This window comes from Rhynchophorus ferrugineus, unplaced genomic scaffold, assembly GCF_030347505.1.
Source record: "Rhynchophorus ferrugineus isolate W39M unplaced genomic scaffold, kcgeb_rfMv2 rfM4, whole genome shotgun sequence".
NCBI lineage: Eukaryota > Metazoa > Arthropoda > Insecta > Coleoptera > Curculionidae > Rhynchophorus > Rhynchophorus ferrugineus.
The window spans coordinates 25,050,304-25,068,613 of NW_027472583.1; the positions used below are offsets into that span (position 1 = coordinate 25,050,304).

Sequence of the window (18,310 nt, forward strand, 5' to 3'; positions counted from 1 at the left end):
GAAATTTGTTGGGTATGTCTACAACGATTAAGTGTTTCCGCTATTATATAATTAAGACGAATTTTATCCCCAGTAACTATGTAAAACGATTTCCAAGAGAACCTTGATACGACGGATTAATAGAACGTCTCTTGCTGGTGAAATACTCTGACGATTTATTGAGATAAAGCCTAAAGATTTGCAGCATACATTATTTGGCAAATAATTTCGGGTTTAGCACATGCGTATTTACTTCGATTCCTACTTATTATCTATATTATTATATTTCTTACTTACTGCAATCCGCATTCAGCTACGATACTTTTGCCCGAACTCCGCTTAACTACCTCAAGAAACGCTTCGAGTAACTGCGGAACGGTTACCAATCAAACGTCATCCTGTCTTCTTCCCTTGATAATTAATTCGTTTCCAGTTAATTGAATTAATTCAAAAGAGAAAAACCTTATTATCTCCACGGAATCCTACCTACTGCGTCAGTTCAAGTCTGTGAAGGGTATTTAAACAGAAGGGCTATTAATGGAAAATATTACTTTTTTAACGAAAAGAAGACGCGACGTGTTGAACGGCTAAACTGAATTATAACCGCTGTTGAGCTAATGTACTACATTGTTTAGATCAAATCCAGCTAACATAGTTAAAACAAAAAAGCCACTAACAGCATTATTGACATATTGTACATACTTGTCAGCTCCAGTCAATACATCATTATTTTCACAAAACAATAATTTATTTCAGAGAAGTGTGGCTATTAGATCAGAAGTAGCATTGTTGATGTTTTGATTATTTGATCCAGGTCAACTCTTGTTAACAAATTTAATCTTTTCGAAGTATCATTCTCCAGTATTCTTGTATCCTGGAAAATTACTGTCTAATTTTTTCTTATCCTATTCTAGTTTTACTTTCATCCAATTTGACTCTCAACGAATTCTATCTACACCTCACTTATACAATACAAATAAATCATTACAAAAATATATCATGATTAAAATAAATGTCTACTTATTACAAGGTACTTCCAACACAACAAGAATCATTTTCTTCTCTACTTCTTGTTATCGCTATTTCGGAGTGAAATGTTGGCATATGTTGATTCCTACTGCATGTCGATGAAGATAATTTGTTATAAATTTGGCAGCTGATAATTTAAATAAAATTGAAGCTGTTTGGGTTTTATAATTTTTGAAAATGTAACTTTACATTTACTATTCCATATGTTAAAACCAATGTATATTTAACCACGAGAATAACACAATTTAATTATGACTCCTATAGAATTACTAATGAAACACAAAATCTAAATATTCTAGATTTTTTGTTATTTTCACTCGGTCGACCGAAAAATAAGTTTATTCTTTTCTATGCAATATAGTGCGCCCCTTAGTTGTACGCATGTGCCAATTCCGAAATTATTTGCCAAATAATATACGCTGAGATTTGCGGAATAAAGTGACGAAGGAGGAAACGACTCGCCAAGTTGAATCTCATTCCGATGAGCCGTCTTTTGGTGTCCGTTTAAGTGAATCCGATCACGGCATTGCTAATTCTTTCAACTGGCGATTTTCTAAATTTAAACACAAATCACATACGAGTGTCGTACCGGGCCACACCCATCGACGTTGCCCCTCGGGCTTCAGAGGCACCATGCAGGATCTCCCCATTTGTATCGGAGAGTTTTTGCGATCGTATGCAGATCGATGGATATCGGCTACACAGCTCCGAACCACTAATCAAATTATTTTATGCGCAATTATTAATTCTAATCGGCACAATTCGCGTCCACATTATCCGCCAGACTACGCTTTGGGTGACGTTTATTGGCTTCCGCGCCTGTATTCGTTCGATACGATGACGTTTTCTGGTACCGACAACTCTATTTAACGCGATTTTATTAAGTTCAGTTGAATGATGAAAAATCTAGCGTGAAGAGAAACAAAACACCGTGTGCAGATGATGGCCAATAAAGCGCAACAAAAGAAGCGGCTAATAAGCTCGAATCGCCGGTAAAATTCGATAGACGACGAGTCTTATCGAGCAAGGCCTGCTTAAATGTCAGAGGTCGTTATCGTTAACCACTACAACTTTAACGTAAAAATCGGGATTTTTTCTAGATGTCGGTCTGTGCGAGAACGTCTCGGTTACCTTGAATGAAATAAGAGAGAGGTATCTTTGCCGCTGTCGGCTCGGTGGACCTACTGCTGCGAGTGTGATGTCATATTGTGTGTACCTGTTTTTCTCGTCTTGTCGCTTTATTTAAATTTCAATTCGGTTACTGCGACGTTCGCTGGACGCCCTGCCAGTTCCCTAATGAAAATATCGGTATTGACATCGTCAATTTTTCCCCGTTTTCGTCTTCTTTCGTCGTTCCCTCGATCGCGACGTCTCGTCCAGCCGGTCTAGTCACGTATTCGTCTCCCATACCGATGATATAGTTGTAATATGCAAATAAATCGGCCGGTGTGGGTTCGGTCCTTATTGATGACAAACAGCGGCAAATGGCCGTCAAGGACGGCAAGAAAATCGCGTTGTTATTGACAAGTCCCCAATTACTGAAGTCTCGGCGTGTTCTGAATCGCGACTGTATGGCCGACAGGTGTGACATGTGCAAAACCGATCAGCGAAATCAAACGGTGACGTCAGGGGACGACGCGCCGCGGCGCCTACCAGACGGCCGAAGCACGCTCACCCATCGATCACTTTTTCGAACACCTTGCTATAATAATGGGAAAAAATAGACCGAATAGGCGCCGTCTAGTGACACGCGACGAAAACTATCGCATTAACCGGCTACACCACTCACTTTCGGGTATACGGTCGTTGAGCTTTAAGATTATCCCCCTATGGTCCCTCTTTCATGTCTTTAATACCTGATATGATCAAGAAGGAATAAATAAACGCACACATGACTTGCGTTTAACTTATTCAAATGGCTTATCTCAATATAAGTCACATAAATACGTTTGTGTCATCACGTAATAGTCTTGTAAACAAGAGGATATTATGGAGTAACGAAAAATATAAAAAAATATTCATAAACTTAAGTTGAAACTTAATTTTAAACAAAAAAAACAGTATAATAGGGGTTAAGGCAACAGAATGACCCTCCTTTATGTTTCTGATTGACAAGGAGCGACCATCCAAATCACACTAATAACCTGGCTGGGTAAGACCAGATGTCTTCTAAAGCTATTTTATTTCACAGCTCATTCCAAATAAACCACTGGTAAAATGTAATTAAAACAATATTAATATTTGGCATCTATTACGCCAATAGTAAAAACAAGAGAGTTTATCCAACTACTCGCTCATATTTTTCCTTCTTTTTTAAAACAAAAATAACTTTTTATCATTTTGACATACAACCTATATAAAATAAATATAATAATATAAAATAATAGTACGGTTATGAGTTTATTCCATTCAACAAAAAAATCACGTCGTAATTTAAAGATATTTTTCCTATATCTATAATTTCAAAATTAACATTTTTATTGCAAATTTATTTAAAACTTTCCCGCTTCATTGCCAATAGCACAATCAAAATTTCTTTGAATCTGACGCATACGTCCACTATTATTGAACTACAGCTGTGACCCATAAAAATGAGGATTTAAAAAAACACGTGCATAATAAATAAATGTTAACAAAACAAACAACGAAACAATCTGTAAACTTAATGGCAATAAATATCAGGCGTAAACAAAACATTGGTTCACGGTACGCGACAATACGTTCATTCGGCATAAAGAAACGAGCCTAATTTATTTCGGGAATCGCACTACTGAAACCGGTTTTGTTAACACCCCCCAATGCGATTTTCCCCAAACTGTCTACTTTGAGTGTGACTCGGCAACGTGGCGCAGCGCTGACACTTAAAAATAGAGATTACGCGACGGCAGTGGCGCCAAGATTACGCCGTTTGCGATGATGGCCGGCGTTACGTCACAGACCGGTGGACCAATCGAAGGCCTTGGCGGGACGCGGAACGATTTCGAAAGGACGGTTCGTTTACCGGCGGCGTCGGGGGTTGGTTGATTTTCGGTCATGATCGTAGACGATCACAGTTCGTGTCTGGTCGGATCTTATCGTGTTTGACAGAAACAAAACAGAATGTAATGTTTACCTAACATATTTGTTAGGTTTAAGATGTCTTTTACTTTCATTTTAGGGTATACTTAACGTTTCTTTGTCAATACACCGTGTGAAATAATAGAGACACCTGTTAAATAATGTTATAATATTTTGTCCTGTTTTATTTAATGATGATAATTTTAAGAAAATGAATTTAAAAAATGCGAACTGTATGGGTCTCGATTCCGAGGAAAAAACATTTTTTAGCGGCTAACAAGATCAAAAAGGTGATGGAATGCGCTAGAGTAGTAATGGGTATATTTAGATGTAAGCGAGTAGAAAATAAAAGAATGGATTTCCTTTGGTATTTGGTGAACGTTGTCTTGCGGTGTGTACTCAACGCCTAAGCTATGCCGCTATTCGGAAGAAACGAAACTGCATAGAAAACATTCCTGGCACACGCTCTATTGCTGAGGCGCCGGCTTATTTTGACTGAACTGTTGAATGACCGAATCGCCAAATTTAAATTTTGGCAATCGGGTACCGACGCTTACTTGTTTATCGGCGACTGCGACGGCGGCGGCGGTCGCTTTTTAGCGTCTCTACGTAAGATTTGACCCCAGAAAACAATCTTTCAATCATTAACGTCGCCGTTCTGGATGGATAGTGGTTGGCCATCAAGCGAATTGATATAGTTTATTGTTGTGTCTTCGAATTTTATTTATTTTTAGATAGAAGGATGATAAAATTTTCAATTTTACTGTTTATTTTAAGAACGGTAAAAACTGCAGGATATATTAAACGCCAAAGCAGAAGACTAGATAGTTTCGTAACTAAAAGCGGATTATGATAAGGAATGGTAGTCGTCTAGTCGTATTTACAATAAAGATTCGCAAAAATATTGATTTATAATAATAATATACTATAGAGAGATTATTAAAAATACATTTCTTTTTTATTTAATTGAAATTTGTTTTAATTTTTATTTAGTTTTTAAATAAAAACGCAACATTTCAAAATTCGCCATGTTAAATCAAACACCAACTAGAAGCACGACGAAACTTTGATACAACTTAACGGATCCTAACCATCATTTCCGCATTCCAATATTTGAACTTTTTAGCGCGCTTTAGTTTTATTTGGATTATATATCTTAGATTTCACAGTTAAGATATTAGTTTTGTTTCAACCAACGTAAAGAAAAGATAAATGAAAAATTGAACTGGGATTTGACCAGGCAAATCTATACTAGAACTTTTAAAAAGAATACTAGAACTTTTATGGAAATGAAGTGAATGAGTATTCTAAGCACACTAATCATGAAATGTGTTGAAGTATTGACGAATATTAAGTAAAAGTGCTATCGGTATAGCACTTGGCAACGTAGTAAACGTAATAAGCGTAGTTAAGAACTATGTGAGACTAAAACAACTGTGAGAATAGTTTCATTGAAGTGCCCTATATTTAATAGACCAGTAATTTTTATTCCGGCCAAAGTAAATAAATTATTATATAGTAATAATATAATATATTTTATATATATATATATATATATATATATATATATATATATATATATATATATATATATATATTATTAAACCGTGATTAAAACCGTGGTCCTCGACTGGCGAGTGATCAACTTAAAAATTATCCAAGAAGACATCCGGTCTTACCCAGCCTGGTTACTGGAGTGACTGGGATCATTTTCCTTGTCGGTTTTTGCCTAGGACAATCACAAATATTAAATAATCACAAACATAAATTTACGACCATGACCCAGCAGGATTCGAATCCGCGAAGACTATCGCAACAGTTGGAGGACCGTCCTGTCGCCTCTACCACTGCGCCAACCAAGCCAGCACAATATATATTAATAAGAAAATTGCATAGTTTTCAACTTTTCTCATCTTTCTGACAGCATGGTATGTCAAAAGAATATATGTTACTTTGGTAGCGATCCATGTTCGCAATTCTTTAGAATAGGCCAGCCAAGCCAAGCTGGATCGATCTGAACAAGGAGCATTCAGAAAACTATTCTTTTTTTGGTCTGACAATCAATGAAACTGCTATGTTAAAATGTTTGAAATGGCGTTTTCAGTCCAATTCGTGAGGTAACCATTTTACCTCCTTTTAGATCTTTCCAACCTAACGTTGGAACCTCATGTAAACGTTGATTCGTCATCGTTAAAGCTGTCTGAAAGTTCTTTAAAAACGTGAGTTGGGTTGTTATTCAATAAATCTTATAATAATCCTATTAATACCCCATTACAAAATTCTGTAAGTACCGTTGGATTGAACAACAATGAACTAGCAGTTCATTTACATTGGACACATTGGGATTACATTACTTAACAACAGGTCAATGCTTATGGTAAGGAGTGGTACAAATTTTGGTAAACACCTAAATGTGCGATTAATTGTTGAATGTTACGCAGGAAATACATTATGTCAAACTGCATGTAAAAAGTCATCTTTGACCATAAACATTTTGTGCATTTAATTGTCGTTTTATCATGAACTCTGCATATAAACTTTGTGGTTCTTTCCAACATTTAAATCACCTAAAACATTAAGTTACTTGAGTGTACAAGTACCGTTTGCCAAAACATCAATCCAAACCAGAAGTTTTTATAATTCTAGAAAGATTGTTTATATTTCTTGGGTAGTATGTTCGATATTATTCGTAGTACTGTGATTAAACAGTACTACCAATTTCATATTCTGGATGGTTGGTTTCCGTATTGGTAATTCAGTTTTATACTAGATTAATCAATGTAATCCAAGACGCACGTTGGCCGTACTTTTACCGTAATAAGTTATAACTATTTACTAAAAGCTAATTATTTATTAACAGTAATCAATAGGGACTTATTTTAAATATATTTAATGTTATTGATATTAATTTTAAAAATTAGTGCTTCTTGAATTCGAAGTTTCAAAAACAATTTTAAATGATTTTATGAAATTGTATCTTTCTAACTCCGTTTACATTTGTTGTTATTGATAAAATCAGACTATTTAGCTGATAGTATTGTTTAAAAGTTGGTTAATGTATCAAAATAATTAACTCTATTGTTGGCCTATTTCAGGTTGGCAATATTATTTAGTGATATAGAGCATTTATTCCTTAAACATATATTTGATTAAATTACTCTATTCCTAGTTGTTTCCTTTAAGATTAAACATAATTCATTTAAGGTTATGTGATAACGTTAATAAAAGTGACACGTACAGGAAACAAATAGTGTTTTGCTGGCAAATTTAATACCTTATAAAAATAAATACGTTATAGTTACCGTGTCGGGTACAATATAGCGATAAGTTATTTTTTTATTGAGTGTTATAAAGTAGTATGTGTTAAATAACCTCTGGAATAATTAATATAAATTTAGGAAACCGAAGTCCATTTTGAACGATGTATTTTTAGTACATTAATGTGGTTTTTAATGCGCCAGTAAAAATACTAACCCATCAATCCCACTTGCCAAACGTTTTTTCCCACGCAGTGATTTTTCACTTTTTTCATTCCCTCGCTCTCTCTTTTTCTCTCTCTCTATCCCTTGCTTGTTCTCAAATTTTGATTAACATGATAGCTACATTATTGTCAGATGCAATGAACAATTTGTTCGTGTTGTGTGTTGTTTCACAACAAGGCCTGTCCCGATTTTGGACGACGTTAAGATTGATAGACGTGCGCGACAGCTGCATTTAGTAACCGAGATCACGTGAACCGACAAAATATTTTTTAATCACTCCTAGCAGGATTTTTTCTCTGGAAATCCTAAAAATCCTCGAATTTGTGCGGTTTCAGCTTGGGTGGTCTTACGATCTTTATCAATCATTCCCCAGTCCCCTCCATCGATATGGAAACGTCTAGAACACCGACCAATTTATTTCGAGTCATCCATCGGCGGGTACACGCACCGCAAAAACAAAAGAAAAACGAAGAGGGAGAATAAATTAGCCTATAATGAAGGACGCAACGCTACTCTATACCCTTTAATGGTCGTGGGTTTTCGGGTTGATGTGTACCTTTTTTTTATTTCGTTTTCGGCCAATCTGCTTTATTATAGGTTGGTGAGTCGGCCGACCTCTTTTTTTCTCTCTTCTTTCGGTCGTGATTTTCGTTCGAGTCGGGCGCATCGTCAAAATTACCGAAGGCCGTTTTAAGTAAATTGTAGAATTTCGATCGTCAGATACAGCGAATTATTTAATAAGAAGAAAAAGCCGAGGGCGTGCCCTTTTCGTAAAAGTTTTTGGGGCAGTTGATGAACGCGTTCATTATAATGGTAAAATTCAGGTCTCTTTGATTTAATATAATTCATGTCCTTTTTATTACTAAATTGATACATTATGTTTTAGAATCTCGTTCTAATCAATGAAGAGTTTATCTGTACTGGACCTACACAAAATATTCTAGTTTTGGAGAATCCCCGCATGCACACAAGTATTTGAATTTGAAACATTCATTGCCAGTTGTTGAAAATTATACGCATATTTGAAGAATATAATATTAATTTCATAAGTTAACCTAATTAATATCATAGAACCTAGTATATCTGTTAAATCCCAAGATAAAATGTTTTGGTATATTTTTCGTTCCCTATAACAGAAAAAATGTAAATGAAGAACCTTTTATATTATAAATATCTTTCATGTCAAGTTCAAATTTAACTAAGTTTACTGTCCATTATTTTAAGTTTGTATATTATGTCTAAGTTATTTAACCTTTTATAAACATATTTAATATAAAAGGAAAAAGAGAAAATAAAACAAAATGTAAAGTCACAAATATAATTTTTTTATTAATATATAAAAACACAAGCATCCATTTTTCTTTAAATTACTCAATAAAATATCTTGCACAGCACTTACGGAAAAAATATATATTTTCAAATTAAAATACTTTCATTGTTTCCTCATCGAATTTCGTAATATTTTTGCTAAGATAGGAAACCCCAACCTTAAGAATCTTCAATCATGCTTCTTGTTCAACTTTAATGTTGTCTTATGACTCTATATGATCAACGAGCTATGAATTTGATGATGTATGTTCTAGATGACATCTAGTCATATCTATCTGTAATTTTACTTTCGCAAGGTGTATAAAATATAATGAATTGGGTATATAATTGGATCAAATTCGCAAAATTAATATAAAAATTGAATAGATAAGCACCAAAGTGGAATGTCCGCATGTGCCTGTTGGGACTAAATGTGTTAATTTGAATGTCTTAAATTAATGTAGTTTTTAATTATTCAAAAAAGCTATTATAACTTTTTTGAATATTTACAAATCCACGATTTACCCATCACTGCCTACCATTTATAATCAAAATATGAACAGTACAAAAAAATTAACTATATACAACAAATTTCTTGACAAAAAGAGCTCCTAACAGCGTCATTAAAATTTATGACCTTAGCGGGTTGCAATATTGTCGCATTAACTTAGAATTTTGATGTACAACGTTTGCCGATTCGTAACCTCTAATTATTATCACTAATGTTTTGAAGAAATTTGGAGACATTTGACAACAATGTTTGTCAGTACCACACAAATATAATTTTATATACTGATTCAGTTACATATTACACGTTAGACTACATTCTGTTTTTCTTTAACTAGAGTATAATTAGAAGAATAAATCCGCCGAATTTGACATTTTTACAAACTGCATTTACCACTATATTCGACACGTCATCTATGTCATGTATTAGCTGGTAAAAGACTGTACCGTCCTCTCGCCTTAACCACTGCTGCTATTAAGCCAATAATGTACATTATTGGGGCGTTCGTTCCTTGACAGGTATCTTAGAAGCATTAGATACTGCTTTAAAATGTCTAGTTATGATTTAGGATGAATGAAGTCGACATTTACTAATAAGAGTTTCTTATCTTAGAGTAATGCGAATCAAATTCATACTATTTAAGTTTTACTTTTTGTTGATATCGAGGTAACGATATGTTTCTAAAAATATCCATAGGAGCAATGTTTGATTTATTTTGTTGATGCTACATTTTATAATTTTATCTAAGCAAGTATTTCATATCATCATTAATTGAACTTGTCCCAAATATTCTTTGTGTTTCCTCTATAACTATAGACGTTTATTTAAGATATATTTGATCTGAAATGGTTTGCTTGGTATTACCGATGTTGATGGTACCCTGAAATGTTTCTACCACACACTGATTTATGACATTGTTGATATAACTTGCCTACACTTAGGTTCTAGTTATTATTAGAATATTTAGATTTATTAGATAACCAACTTTTAACAATATAACGATCATCTTATCTAGGTTCGATCTTAATCAACAAATATAGTAGACGATAAGATAATCGCTAAATGATTAAATAATAGATCGACAATAAATCTCGTTATGTATCGTAATCACGTTAAAACTATTTTTGTATATTGTGTCAATATCTTTGTTTCATTATTCTTTTCGGAAAACCAAGGAGTAACTGGCCACTGAACACACAGCCCATGATTTATAGACATTTAAAGAACTCGGCTGATTTAATTAACAAAAAGATCGCAATTGAAACAATCATCAAAGACGATTTATTCCAGCTGATGCAAAATCATTTAAACCGATAATCATAGGCTGCCAGTGAAAAATGAACTCGGCATTAAACGACGACCAGGTCCTGGCAATAATTCAACTGTAACAGTGTTATAATAAGTTTCCGAGAATCACAATTGTAGTAACATGTAAAGATGGTCGCGCATCACACAAGTTATTAATTATCCAACGCTCGATGTATGTGGGTTTCGCGTTGTGCATACGCTAAAAATTATTAGGTTTACGAGCAATTAGCTGCGAGGGCAGTTATAATTATAACCAGTAACGATTTAATCTAGAATGGGTGATTTATCTTCGGCCAATTGCAAGATACACCAGCACTGAACGCCGTAAATTGTTCTCGGCGGAGTAAAACTTCGTATTTGGAGTCACTTAGGTTCGCCGTAAGAAATATGCGATATTCATTTCAGTCTCTAAGGTTTTTATCCCCACGAAACTGTTATTAACTTTAATATAATTAATATAGACATTTAATATGATAATAAATCCTATCAGTATTAAAATAACAATTAAAATTAATAAAAAATCTCAATTGCTATAGGTAAAATTTAAAAATGTTACATAAAAAATACATATTTGCATTAATACCTGTTAAATATTTGAGAGAAATAGGTGTCAAATATGTGATTACGAAAAAGTTGAATGTACAATGAAGAATCTATTAAACAACTAAGTAAAAACTATTAACTGTCTCTTATTAACCGTAATGTAAAATTAAATCCCCCTAATAATTAAATAAATGTAAACATCTACAAATCATATCTGTAATAAAATATCATTAAAAATAAGTAAAAACAATTTAAAATACCCATTACTATAAGTTAAATTAAAAATGATTTCTTAACTAATAATTAATTGCCTTTAGTACCTTTAATACATGTTAAATGTTTCAGAGAAATATGCGTCCGATATGTACACAAAAAAAGTTGTATCTACAATTAAAAAATCTCTTAAAAGCCTCTTATTAAAGAAAAGTTAAAATTAAATACCATTTCCAAAAATAATATGACCTCAATAATGTCAAATACTATCAGTATGGTGATAACTGTACTGCTAAACATTTACCTATATTTGATCAATACCGTCCAAGTCCAATGAGCTCTTAAACAAAATGAAATTTTTTTATCAAATTTGATTAAAATTGAAAATTACTTATCAAATCATAAAAATTAATATTAATTCTAGCAAACAGCATATTTGTCTGGAATATAAAACATAAAAAAGTAATATTAAGTACTGTCAACTGTCATTACTACTGTCAGAAGAAACAAATATTATAAACACCTAAGTATATTTAAGTATATATTTTTTAAATGACATTAACTGTAATAAGGTTAAAAATATCTGTGGGCGATCGGACAGGTCATAAAAACATAAAGCTACTGTTCTGGATCAAATCCTCTCTGGTTTTCTTGTGTGGAGTGCGACCCGACCGAACCGCAAACAAATTACGCAAACTGAGGCGGTGTCTTTTGATTTTTACGTCGACACAACATATAAAACATTACAAAATGTTAGCCGGCGGTTAACGAAGAACTGTCCCGACGCGGTTTTTATTTAATTTGCGTCTTTATCGGGTCTTACGCATACACACAACAGAAGAGATAACATTCCGTGTCAATACTCAAAGAGACCGCTCTAAATGTCCGCTGAATTAATTGAAATTAGTTATTAATTATAATTCTGAGAAATCAGCCAATTGATAGGTTGTGCCTTGACATATACGTATAGCATTGTTGGTAAAAATTAATATTAGCAGTTTTGATTTATTGTTACACTGTTGGAAAATATTTCCAGGCAAGTTCACTAATTTATGTTGAAACTAAACAGCCTTGCAAAAGAATCTCTTCTGAAATTAAAAATATATTCAGAGGCCACTTATACCATCAACAAGATAGGAAATGTCAGTAAACTTACACTAAATATCTGATTTAATGCTGGAAAACATATATAATACATAGGAAAGCCATCTAGTGAGGATATATCAAAACGATGTTCGATATCAAGCTTAAAATAAAACAATCAAATTTAAATATATCTTTAATTCACATAGCTTAACACAATTATTGGTTAAATGTTAATATTAACATTTTTAGTGATCAAACTGCCCGAAAATATAAATATAGAACTGGAAAATAAATTTGACAGTTTCGATTCTAAATTTGTCCGATTCGGTACCGCCCTTCATTCCAATTCTAACAAAATTATTTCTGTACATAAACAACTACGTTAACAAATAAACCGACCAATAAAATTCCAATTTATATTCGGTGTGTTGAAAATGTAAATGTGGATTGAAAACGAAATATTTAACAGCAGACGGCTGTTTTGGTGTACAACGAATAAGATACGATTTTGCCCCACCCTCCCATCCTCACCTCTATCATTCTGCGAAATATTAACGGAACGCGGTGATTAAAAAAATAACCGAGCAAACAACAATCGAAATTTATCGTGTGTAATTGCTGAATTTCCGGCGCCAGCTGCGACCTTACTAGGACGTCGTTGGCGGCACACAGATTAAACTGACGTCAAGGTACACGCTACAAGTGGTCGACGTTGCCGCTTCTAGCGGCAGGTTCAACGCCATATACGTAGGCCGGGACCTCGATTCGTTTTCGATTTTTCCTTGAGGAAACGTTTTCTCTTGTCGATCGATTTTTTCCATCCGTCATAATTGTTATAACCAAAAGTAAGAATTGGAGAAATGTAGATACAGCGTGTAAGTAGACAGGTGAACGAACACAATATTTGTAGGGAATATTTTACAAACTCAATTCAGAAAAACCTTTTTGTAATAAAAATGAGATAAGGACGGAAGGTCGAGTTCATTCAGTATTAATTTGGATTTGCAACAATAATGATAATCCCACTGTAAATATAATGTGGTTTATAGTCTGTATACAAGGTCTGTCTCGGAAATATATGGGCTCAGTTTTTATGTTTATAGTAAGAAATTATTTGCAATTAAAAACTTATTTCAGTAAGCCTGTCTCTATGTATGGCAGTTTAAAATCGAAATTAAACCAAAAACATAATATGTTAATGAATTTAAAAAAAGGCAGTGAGATTGTTTTTCTGCAGATTATACCGAAATTATCTTGAACTTTTTCAGACGGGCAAAAAGCTTTGTTGTCTTGCCAACATTGTTTGCAGTATTTTCTAGGAATACGAGATGGCTGTATTGTTTTTGCGGACGAATTTTCAGGACATTTTCCAGATCGTGTTCATACATTGGTCCCTGGAATTGTCACAACTTACGTTAAGTTAGATTTTTAATATTTTATGCAGACTATCAGAAGTACTATTCGCACATATTTTCGTAGATAAGAGGAGTTGTAAAATCTACGGTAAAATCGAGATTGTTTTCTAATCTCTAAATATTACAGTGATTTTATAACTGTTTATCCCAAAAATGTTGATAACCCGCTAATTGTTTATCAGGCGAATGATTATTATGAGATTTGTAGGAGAAATTGCTAAATTGCGGTAGTAATATAAAATGCCAACGGAGACTAATGTAAAAATGCTCATAAAAATTAAGAGGAATATACATAACCTGGCTTAGAACTATATTAAACACATTTCCCAGAAGAGCAACGGCTTATAGAAATACAATTTCGTTAACACCTGACTTTTATCACGTAGACCAAAAATATAAACAATTTTTTATGGTACATTTGATTTCTATTCGACCAGGAAATTGGTTAATTCCTGTTTTTCGCTAGGGAATTCGTCAATACAGTCCACGGCTGGGCCTCCTTTAATTTCAACTAAAAATCGATGAAGCACGTGCCCATCTATTTATAGAACTCCTTCAGATCATTACGATTCGCTATATCTTTGGTTTATCATCTCTACAAACATGTCACGATTAAGATGCCTTATCATCATTAGACTCACGATACACCTAGCTGCACCATATCAGTAAAAATAGAATTTGCCCCGTACATTCATCATACCCGAAATATTTCTGGACGTTGTGGATGACGAAGATATTTATTTAATATTCGCGATTATAAAAAATGAATTTTCGATATTATCGGAGTATCTTTAACGTAATTAATACGTTGTTTGATTTGAGCGTAAACAGATTATTACGCAAGTGAGTTGGGAGAGGTACCGACGATGAAGGTGAATTCTGCGTAAGGAGGATTTTCGATTCGATAACATGTGGATAATTTTCGATTGTATATTAATTCTTGCTTGTGTTCTACTAAGATTAGGATTTTGTTAAATGTATATTTCGGATTATGTACAAAACAGTCATAAAAATTCTGATAACAGAGAATTTCGGTCTGCCGGTCCGAATATTTTACTTGATTCAAATATTTAGTATATAAAAACGCGCAGTTCTTCTAACCACTAAATAATTATACCCTATTTAAATTCGATTTTTAAATGTTTTATAACGAGAATAAATAGTTATTGTTCTATTATATAGATGGAGGTGCCTTATATCTTGCAAATAACACCCATTTAGTGCTTGCTAATCTGATTCAACGAACACTTTAACTGTGTGTGTCAATTTCACTTCACTTGCTGAAGAATCTACTTAAAATTACCAATATTTAATAACAGTCAGTTCATTGAAATGATGGTGATGTATTCATTCACATTTAACAGTCATCATGTGGCATCGTTCCACATTCTTAGGATATTTGAATCCTGTATATGTCGATACGTCCATCCGTGGCGCATTCGCCTTAATTTTATAATATTATGGATCTATTTACATTGAACTTGGGTAAATTTTTTTCCCAATAATAAAACATTTGAAGCAAACCAGATTGTACTCTAACTCTAAGTAATCAACTCTCCTAGGATTTATTATATTTGTACAACAGCCATAACTTATGTACCTTGTACGGAAATATAGAGAAATGAGAAAAAATCGTTACTTTATATTTTAAATGAGTTTGTCAATAATTATTCATAGTTATAAACAACTAACAACTAATTTTTTTTTTCAGATTCGCAGATGGCCAATCCATCAGAATGGTGCAAGTTGGCGTACTGGGAATTACAAGAAAGGGTGGGTCCCCTCTTTCCCGTTGATTCTCCGTTCATCAATGTGTTCGGTAACGTATCCGAGAGATTGGACGGCTGGAGTTTGGGGGAGCTAGGACTGCAAAACCACAAAGCGACCGAATCCGTGTTGAAGACGAGAGCCAAAATTAGATTAGGTAACGACATATCAATGATACTTCAGCGAACGAACCTTTTCTAACTTTGTGTGATGTTGTAGGAGTGACACTTTCTCGGGAACTAGGGGGAAGTGTTTGGTTATATAATCGTTCTGATCAACCGGTATTCGTAAGTTCACTGTACCTGGAAAATGGTCTTGGTGGACCAGGGCCTATTCGCGTTCCTGCAGAGCACTGTTTATGTATTCACGCCCCAGGGGGATTACAAACGTACGGGTGGGAGAATTTTAATTGCCAGGGGCCTATGGGAGATCCTAATGCTATAAGGTAAGGCAATCGGTATATTCGTTTTTGTTGTTTATATATTTTAACCTTCACTTTGTTATAGGGTCAGTTTTGTGAAAGGCTGGGGTACAAAATACTCTCGAAGAGATATTACGTCTTGCCCCTGCTGGATAGAAATACTCCTAGCTCCTTGCAGGTGATACACGATGTTTCTATCAACACAGAGAAAGTTCCAGATGCCGAAGGAAGATGTGAAATGTGTGATAGACAAGGAACGCGAATTGATCTATTAAATGTTTTTCTTTCTTTAAGAATGGCCTTACAAATCGACTCCTTAGCGGGGTATTGTTATCTAATCGTACTAAATGAAAAATTGGATCTTATTAACCTGTAAAAATATATATACAGTTTTTTTACTGATAACAGTGTCCCCCTTAAAGATGTTACATAATGCCAGTGCATAAAATAAGGCTGACTTTATTTTTAAGGAAAATATAGCATGTTATAGTCCGTCCCAGCTGGTTTTCTTGTTTTTTGTATTTTTGTAAACAATTAAGTACTATTTAAAAAACCGTTGTAAAGATGTACCTTTCTAAGTGGTTGATATTGGTGGATGGTTTATGGGAAGCTGGGATTCAAAACTGCCACCATGTTTACCAAAATTCGCCGTACTATTGTATACTTGACCTACGTTACTCAGAATGTTCGTTTCCCATAGATTAAGTCACCTGACGTACCAAATTTCTAATGCAATTCTACAAAATAACACAAAATTGCCTTATACTACATCTACCAAACAGTGAGATGTAATTTTAAGGTTGAAGAAAATTACCTATATATTTTGGTGCTTTAATAAAAAAAAGACCTAAGTCTTTTTCATAGAAAGGGACCATACTAATTTTTCTTTGTGACAGTCACCTTTACCGCGAAAAGCGACAAAACTATTTTTTTATAATGTAAAAAAATGTTTTTGATTTTAGAAAAAAAGCATATTTTGTGGTCCAGAAAGGTGGCTGTTCTATATATAAATATATATATTTGAAAATGAAACAAAGCATTTTTGCTGTAGAAAAAGTCAATGGTTTACGAATATGGTTCAGATGAACGTACTTATTTAATTTTTTGTTAATGTTATTTAAAAAATGTGTAATATATTAAGAACTAGTCACAATCCAGATGCTATGTAATGCTACCATAGGTATGTATTTAAAAATACCATTTTATTAGTGCCTTGAAAAGAAGAAATACAGCAAATATTTATGGAAATTTATAGAATACATAATGCCTTATTAAATTTTCAAATCGTTCATATTAAATGTACAGCAATGGCTTTCAATGGGTGTTGATACATATGCCCATGTTTTTTCATTTCATTTTGTCAGAACAAAAACGCACATTTCAAATGTTCTCTTTGAGTAATATACATTGTTTAAGGCATTTAAAAATTACCATTTTTTACATATTTATTTTTCGTTCCATTTTCCTTTCATACTAATGTTTACATGACAATCATTGTCAATAAAGAGAATAATAGTCAAAAATAATGTTTTATTCTTTATTGTAAATATGTTGTATATACAAAACTATTGCCTTTGTAGCAACGGAAAAGATTTGGGCGATTTGTCCACCGATATATGAATAAAAATCTATTAATTTACTAGAATGTCTTGTTTTATTTGTAATTACATTCCCATGGATTTTATTCGTTTTAGTTGGAACAAATGATGCGAAGTATGTTATTTACACCATTATATTTATCATACATTCTACACTTTTATTAATTTTTGGTGCGAATTCATCTATTGGAAAGGATGTTACCTTAGTTGGTTGATGAAGTGAGCCATAGAGTAATATATTCTATAAAGCGAGCTTATTTGACTTTTCGCAAACTCCAATTTAGCGAATTTTGAGTCACGATTTGGATTTACATTCTTACAAGGTCCAAGTGACTAAGGGGTTCGAGTTTAACGACCATGATGCGATTTGTTTGCTGGGTGGGCTTCAGGTCGTTTAGAAGAAGACTCTTTACAATTTAGGTTAACAAATAATCCGGAAAATTTGTTCTTTTAATAGGACGTACATTATATCCCACTTTACAGCTTCGGTTGTCAATGTCTTGTTACTAATATAGTTATTACTGAGAGAAACGTTTTTGAATTTTAAAAGTGCTGCGGTCTGAATACAGAGTTTCACTAGTTGTTGTTGGAGAAAC

At 33.5% G+C, this 18,310-nt stretch overlaps 1 protein-coding gene across 1 annotated transcript in view; it reads left to right on the top strand.

Annotated features, from left to right (window-relative positions):
* The window catches only part of Dad (Daughters against dpp), an 83,971-nt gene extending 66,210 nt beyond the window's left edge, over window positions 1-17,761 (top strand). The window contains exons 5-7 of the mRNA XM_076403135.1: window positions 15,640-15,852; window positions 15,915-16,140; window positions 16,202-17,761. Of these exons, the coding sequence (XP_076259250.1) occupies window positions 15,640-15,852; window positions 15,915-16,140; window positions 16,202-16,298 (536 nt within the window). The 3' untranslated portion in view covers window positions 16,299-17,761. The remainder of the gene's footprint in view (window positions 1-15,639; window positions 15,853-15,914; window positions 16,141-16,201) is intronic.
* Window positions 17,762-18,310: the final 549 nt, after the last annotated feature.